Raw genomic sequence first — 8,066 nt, forward strand, 5'->3', positions numbered from 1 at the left:
TACCAATACCTAAAATCTATGTTGGACAGTGTGTCCCTATCCTAGACCAATAAAAAAGTGTCACTATCACACCGAGACATGGAGGACAAGAAGAAGGAAGAAAAGGCTAGGCCACGCCCAGATTCCTCCATCTTGTACCCCTGAATTACATTCTAAAAAACCCCAAAATTCTACTTTTTTACCCTGTGTCAATTCCCTTATTACACTACTCGAACCCTTTTGGCTTGTAATTCCTCATATAAGGCTGGCAGCCTCTCCCATGGGCTAAAATGGAAGCCACAGGTGTTTTTGACTTGTTGCCAAGGTCCCTGAGCCCCCTGCCAGGGTCTCAAGGCATCCAGAGCAGCCAAAGGGATGCTCTGGACTCCGACATCAATGCAAAGTAAAAGAACAGGTTGATGTAGAAATGATGAAGTGGAGACAGTCATAGTGTATGTGCTTGTGTACTGCACGCCCAAGGACAGTTTCAAAGTCAGTACCAAGTCCGTACATGGCTAGGAAGTGTTACTATTATCACTGCCCCTGCAGACTTAATTATAGATGCATTGTAACACCACTTTTAATTACAGGATCACAATCTACTTTTTGCACAGAGTCCATTCCAAGCTCCTGACACAGAGAGTCAGAACAACTTTTGACTTTAATCTGTCTAGTACATCTACTGGTTCATTGTCTCTAATTGCTACTTTTGCAAAAGGGACAAAACCATACACTCTCAAATATTCTGAATGAGGCTTGCACATAAGCTTGTTTTCTTGCAATCCCTTTCAAGGGCACAGGGGCACATGGCACTGGAAAGTAGTTTACGAATCCATACTGCAGCTCCTCACTAACTGTGCTCAGTACTCCTGCTCCCAGAAGAGGTGCGATGCTGCTGCAGAAAGCACAGATGAACTACCAGGCACCAGCACCAAGAGAAGCACTGAACACTACACTTCAATGCAGCAGTTGGGTGCTGTGGTCCTTGCAAATACTTCAGAGGAACCAGCATAGGATTCCCCATGAAGACATGCATGATGGCCCCATGCCCCAGGAGACAGTGACATTAGAAGCCACTGTGCTTCACACCAGAGCCACATGGCAGCAAAACAAATGTGACATAAGTGTCAAGACCTACATGTCCAGGTTGTTTGTAGTTTGATAACTTTGATTTCGGTATTTCCCTTTATTCTCAGCTTAATAACATAATAGACGAAGATGCATTCTGCACTGAACATTGCTTTTGCTTTTTTCTACTTTCTCTTTTCATACAAGTATGTCAATGTTATTTACAGAAGTTATTAAACTACTTTCAGAAGACCATATTTTACAGTCTTGCTAAATTTTTTGTTCTTTTTTTTTTTTTTTTTTAGGTTTTCAAATGGCTGATCCTTTTCTATATAATACAGGAGAAAGGTCTCACTATGGGTGCCTTGGCCATGAAGTACAAATTGAGTACCTTAAAGCATATGTTTGTAGACCATCTTTTTCCACGGACAAAGCTGTGATTGTGGTTCATGATGTATTTGGATGGCAGTTCCCAGACATTAGATACATAGTCGATTTGATGGCAGGTCATGGATATATGTAAGCAACTTTCTTTCCTATCTTCCCCTGAAATGCATTGATATATCACCAAGCTCCAAGCTAGGCATAGCATATGATGTTTCCAATACACATAAGACAGCCATACCACTTCAGTCTGAGCAAATAAAAAAGAAAATGGACAAAATATTTCCATGGAGCCGCCAAAGGTACTAAAACTGACCCAGGAAAAATGGCTACCTAAACACAAAGGCACAAGGAGTCTTAAAGTGCCTGTGTTTGTGCTTATGAATCAGCATGGGTGATCCAAAGAGAAACAGTGGTATCTATTTTAAGTTGCATAAGCTTTTCAGAACCAAACCTTTTGAACATTTGCTTTAGCTTGTAACAGCAAAGAGGTATATATGTGTTTATATAGAATCAGGAGGTTTGTTTAATCCCTTTATTTTTGTATTAAGTGTGTCTAAGGAAATCAGAAAACAATTTATGACTTTGTTTTCCATACAAAGACATATACTTTTAGCTAGTTGATTAGCAGAATAGGACGAATAAAATATGATTCAGACAGTGATCGTGTAGATGTGTACTCTGGACTAGAAGATACTAGGAGACATTTAGACATCCACAGTTTTAATGAAAATTGACTGAATTCCATATCTCACACAGAACCATCTGCCCAGACTTCTTCAAGGGAACAAAACCCTGGACATCTATAGATCACTGGGCTGACTTTCCTGACTGGATGAAAAATCATGATCCTATGAAAGTAGACAAGTAAGATACATATTTGTACTTGAACTTTTCAAAGGATCTAGCAAACAAGGAGAATTTATATTAAATATTAGAAATGGCACCTCACAGCAGGGCAAGTTGGCTGAAACAACCAATGTTTCTTGTTCTGGGTGATTCTTCTGTGGTCCTGGGCACTGTCTTAGCAGGGATTTGAAAAGGATTATCTGCTCTGCCCATCACTCTGCTTAATGTCCCCATCTTCTTTTTCCTGAGCCCTTTTCTGACAATGTTATACTGGCCACACAGGCTCACAGTGTTTCACAGGCTACGAAATACCCAGCACTCTCACCCACAAGTGCTGATTCTGCACTCAGTTCCTCGAGATGAAGAGGAAAATTCTTCTGCAATTGCAGATGTTATCTGCCAGTTGTCACATGCCCATCTTGCTTTCTGCTTTGCAGATTATGATAGGTACCGATGACATTCTCCTGAGCAGCGCTACATAAAAATTTGCCATACTGACCAAAACCAAAGATATATCTGATCAACTGTACTATTTTTTCAGTGTGAAATAGAGGGATCATTATCTGTATAACCTAACAGGGCCTGTAACAAGGCTTCCCTGAATTATGGGAGACATTGCTGTATCTTCAGCATCTCTCACCACAGCTCGAAACTTCAGATGATAGTGAGGCAACTGTGACACCCTATTACTCAGCTACCATCCTGCAAGCCACAAGTATTCTTCTGACCCTGTCCAGACTTTCAGCAGCCACAGTCTATCTTCAGTGTCTCTCAGCAAAGTTTTTGACCATAAAGCTGTGACCAAATTTTTTGAAAAGACAAATGGCTAACAACCGTAAAAAAATTCTGTTTCAAAGAGAAGCAGATATGGGCACTGTCTTTAAAAATTAAGATCTCAGGACATGCTTTTGCTGTCTTCTGAGGGATCACTTGTAGGTGAACATTCCAGTTCAGATCCATTGTTCTTTCAGAGAACATGGAACCCAACATATCCATGGCTTTCTTAGTATCCTTTCAAACAAACCAAATGTGAGAGAGCATGGCCACAGGCCTAGAACACAATGTCCTCTTCATGTCACTGTCATACTGGGTTTTTTTTGGTCAGACTAACCAAACCTGAATGACCACACAACTCTACCTAATGTTTGAAAATTCAGTTAATAGTTTATGAACTCTGCATTTAAACTTAATTTAAAACTCTGTAGGTAATGAAGAAGATAAAATTATTGAAGAAGTTAGCAATTAAGAAAAAATTGTTCTCACCTACAATAAAAATATTTTTCTTTTTTTTTTAAATTGCACCTCATGCAAAAGTTATTTTTTTAAACATTGTAATTACTGACAATGTAATTTGAGTAATTGCCATTTTAGCATAACATTCTTGCATGTGGGCTTGGTAAGATATTTTAGTATTAACTCATGTAACAGGAATGACAGGAAAAGTCTTTATCGAAATAGGTGAACTCTGTAGAGATAGTACAGTGAAGCTTATCTATTCCTACAGTCCATAATGCAAGATGTTGTTCTACTTGCAGATATGTCTTGTCTTTAGTTGTCCTGTCCTAGACAAAGTGATTCAAATAAAAATTTACTAATTTTGAAAACAAAGGAACAGGTGACAATTCAGGTAAGTATTTAAGTGCCTACACCTGTACTTCCCTAAACTAGGACCAGAGATGTTAACTCTCATTTAATAATAGAATCTACTGCTCTAGCTGGAAATGTGCTTTTTAAAGTAACCTCTGTTTTAAACGACTGAAGGTGCAGATACAGACAAAAATACCATATATGTCTTTTTATTTACTTCTTAAATTGTCAAGTATTGGTTCTGCAATAGATTCCTTAGTTTACTTTTCTTTATATATCTTAGGGAAGCTGATGTTGTCTTGAAGTATCTAAAGGAACAATGCGGTGCAAAGAAGATTGGTATCGTTGGGTTTTCCTGGGGTGGAATGGCAGTACATCACTTGATGCTGAAAAATCCTCAATTAACCGCTGGGGTGTCCCTCTATGGTAGTGTAGAACACATGAAAACTTACTTGGGTTCACATGACTATGCTTAGTTTGTAATTCTACTTATTGCTTTGTAACAATTTCTGTAAATACTCAACTCAAAGGTGAGTTGCAGATTTTAATTATGGTTATTTCAGCAATAAGCTGTATTGGTATAAAAATATTAAGCATACTGTAAACAACAAAAAAAAATCATTCCTTGCTTCAGGAGAGCAGGGAAATATGCTTTCCAAATGCTTATTCTCCATCCACATATCCAGTGTCCTGATCTAAGTAATGTACCTAATGAGTAAACTTAAATAGAAATGTTCTTTTTTAATTTACTATTTACCTTGCACTAACCTCACTAATTGACTGTTTCTCAAAACATTATAGGAATAGTTAGAGACTCTGAAGAAAGATACAGTTTACTAAATCCCACGTTTTTCATTTTTGGTGAGAAAGACCACACTATTTCTTTGGATCAGGTAAGCTGTTGTTCTGGAAAGACTTCTTTTCCAATAGTTCATTATCCTACAGAGAAATCCTTGTTAGAAACCATTTTGACATGCAAAAAATTAGACAGGTTGGGCGGTCCTGTTTATATTTCAACTTCCCCTCTATCTTGTTTAGGTTATTCAATGCTTCTTTTTTGAGGTAAGAAATACAGTAAAGAACAGTCATCAGTGTCTGTGTGGCTAGATAAGCAGAGTGTGAAATTGGGCAGGGATAGGCAACTTGGCATGAGCCAAGCATCTCAAAAACTTGTCTACTTGTATACAAAACACATATATGTTATGGGTGAGAAATCAGGTGGCTAAACCACTGAATTTGCACACTGAATGGAAATAAAAAAGTATTTTCAGTTTAGTAACTGGAACTTTCTGATGACGGGGAGCCATGACTAACTGCTTTTGCTACAAGAAGACAAAATTAACTGTGTCAAAAGAGTGGGCATGAACTTTAGCTGAGACAACAACAACAACTCGTAGACTCAAATGTTTTGACTCCTATGGCTCCTATTGACTGCCATCTATGTTCTGATATAACCCCTACTGTAAGCTTATGTGAGAGGTTGGATAAATATATGGGTAGGAAACTGGTGCCCTCTTCTGTGCATAAATTCTTTTTCTTCAGTGACAAGGATAACAGCACCTCTAGCACAGCTAGTTTTTTAGGGTAGGGTCAGACTGGAGAACTGGCAGTGTGCTCTGGGAATGCAGAAGTCATTCAGTATTTACTTCTAACTGCATTAGTCAGCATATTAATCGGTACCTCATATGTGTCTCCTCTGCAGAGGAAAACAAATCCTTCATCCCCTGTCCTCATTTTATGGCGAATGTGTCTTTCTCCCAGGGGCACAATTTTGGCAAATGCATTTTTTTCTATCATGTGTTACACATTGAAACAACTCCTTTTTCTCCTGAAGCTTTCTTTCTGTGCAGATTGTATAACTAAAAATTCCTGCATTAAACAAAAAACAACCCTCAAAGACATAGTTTTCTGTACTGAAAAAAGGGCTTCACAAAAAAACCCCAAACCAAAACAACAAAAAACCATGAAATAAATTACAATACTCTCTCTAATCTGCACAATGGGTAGAAGTAAGCTTGTGGGGAAAAATAAGTGTTCATTCTTCTATTTTCTGACTTTTAGTGGAAATAAGCACAAACTGTGCCAGCAAATGTATATGGGTACATGAACGTTAGTACTTTCTATGCATACTAATCACCAAAACATTGTGCAAGAGCTATGTTTTTTTGTTGTTCACATAACAAAAAAAAAGCCCTCCATGTTTTCTTAAACTCTGTTACTAAGCCTATCTAAATGTTTTGGACGATGGTCACTAAGGTTCATAGTCTATGTTCTCTCAAGATCAGAGCTTCAAGTGTAGGTTACAAGCCTGAGAGTCTGAACAGAAACACACCTGCTCTTTTATGGCAATGAGATTTACCAAACCATCTTTGCTGCAACTGTTGAGGTTCTTAGACTCACCCATACTTTAAAAAAAAAGTGTCAGTCTTACACCCAAAGATGCATTTTCTCTATGAGAAACAGCAAATTTGGCAAACTTAAAAAAAACCCCATAATATAATGGAATTTTTTTTTTCTTTTTTTTTACAGATCTTCTTATTGGAGGACAAGCTGAAACAGTATTGTAAAGTTCCATATAAAATTAAAGTTTATCCTGGACAAGTGCATGGGTTTGCACAACTGAAGCCAGAAGATATGAAACCTGATGATAAACCTTATATTGAAGAAGCTAGAAGGGATATGATTGATTGGATCAAAATGTTTGTTTGACGATAGCAGAAAGAAATGCTAGGCTTCAAGATCAGTGATTGATTTAATTTGAGAGAAGAAAACAGTCAAGGGAAAAATATCTTATTTTGAAAGTTGTCATAAACTAAAATAGGAACATTTTAATTTATAGCTTTAAATTATTTTTGACAATATTTAGGGAAGATTGTGAAATAAAAGTCAGAGTAAAGGATGATTAGGCATTGAAAAGTTTTTTGAAGTTTTCTTGCTTTTTATTCGCTTTATTATTTTACATTATGACCTTCATAGCCATGATAGTGTTTAGCCATTTTTCTTTGCTAGTAAGCATGACTTCATCATGACTTTACTTGAGTAATTTCAGGCTTTATTTTGGTATGATGATTGGTGGTCATAGGTGTTCACATGGAAGTATCCTGGGTTTGCAAACAGGTATTTTCTTTATTACCTACAAAGTATTCTCAGCTGTACTGGGCAGAATTTGCCATGCATGAAACAAACACTTGGCTATACTAAGGAGTTAGGAAGAAATGATGTTGTTAAGTGACACCCTCCAGGTATTCCCTTGGCAATATTAAGAATGGTATTCCTTCATCAACATCAAGGAAAAACATAAACAGTCCCTCCTGTGGAAGTAACCCAGACACAAGCACTGCAGAAACAGTGGGTTTTATGTCGTGGTGAAATTGTGGTGATCAGGCATAGGGCTCATAAAATCATGATTATATTTTTTGCTTCACATTATATCCTTGTTCCTCTCTCAAGTTCTTCCTCTTTATCACCCTCATAACCTCCCAATAACATAATAGAAAAAAAAAAGCATCCTCATGTACACTCTGCCCTTGTGTGTTTTTTGAATTTCATTGCCTTGGTAATGACTTGGCAATTAGTGCTTACTCAGAGATTCTCTAAGGAACCCATCGCCCTTTTTATTTTCTACATCTGTCAGTTTCTCACCCTGTCACCTTATTAATGTTGCCATAAGTTAAGGCTTGCTAGCTACATTAATATGACCTTCCCTTTGATATCAGGCAGTCTGGCAGTTTCACACATTGTTATCCTGTCACTGTAACTATATGGTCATGGCATACTGGTTGTCCACACACCTCAAGAGACCTAGTATGTTAAACAATACTTGCTCGATGAGCCTCTTAAAAGGGCTTTTTTAAGTACTCTGAGTGAGATGCATGGGAGAAATACCAACAAGATATTATCAAGAGGCCAAAAAACCCCCAAAAAACTTCACTGGCAACTATAGAAAATCAGAGAACTTTGGCAAAAGGTTTAGAGCAGTATTCTGTCAACATAAAACAGCTCACAAAGTGTTATTCACTTGTCTATTCAACTTACCAAACTCCAAACCCATCTAATTTTAAATTATTCAAAACTCCAGGAAGAGGGAATTAGAAGAAGAAAGAGACAAAACCAGAAAAGATATAGAAAAGAACAAGTATAGCTACCATTCCTAGTTCCAGCAGTGTTCAGTCTCTCACAGTTGCATGCCCAGCTGTATT

At 37.5% G+C, this 8,066-nt stretch overlaps 1 protein-coding gene across 1 annotated transcript; it reads left to right on the plus strand.

Annotated features, from left to right (window-relative positions):
• The first annotated feature begins 1,360 nt into the window (after positions 1-1,360).
• LOC128795007 (carboxymethylenebutenolidase homolog) lies at positions 1,361-6,796 on the plus strand. The gene is made up of 5 exons (XM_053955382.1): positions 1,361-1,566; positions 2,191-2,298; positions 4,151-4,293; positions 4,669-4,760; positions 6,397-6,796. Exons 1-5 carry the CDS (start codon positions 1,361-1,363, stop codon positions 6,574-6,576), a joined length of 729 nt encoding a protein of 242 aa, XP_053811357.1. The 3' UTR covers positions 6,577-6,796.
• The last annotated feature ends 1,270 nt before the right edge of the window (positions 6,797-8,066 follow it).

The sequence above is a fragment of the Vidua chalybeata genome, chromosome 1 (genome assembly GCF_026979565.1).
Source record: "Vidua chalybeata isolate OUT-0048 chromosome 1, bVidCha1 merged haplotype, whole genome shotgun sequence".
NCBI classification, from domain to species: domain Eukaryota; kingdom Metazoa; phylum Chordata; class Aves; order Passeriformes; family Viduidae; genus Vidua; species Vidua chalybeata.

Excerpts from the sequence above, each read along its gene's own strand:
- LOC128795007 (XM_053955382.1), top strand. The coding sequence starts at position 1,361 with ATGGCTGATCCTTTTCTATATAATACAGGAGAAAGGTCTCACTATGGG. Across the intron at positions 4,294-4,668 it reads CGCTGGGGTGTCCCTCTATG|GAATAGTTAGAGACTCTGAA; the intron begins GTAGTGTAGAAC and ends AAAACATTATAG. Across the intron at positions 4,761-6,396 it reads ACACTATTTCTTTGGATCAG|ATCTTCTTATTGGAGGACAA; the intron begins GTAAGCTGTTGT and ends TTTTTTTTACAG.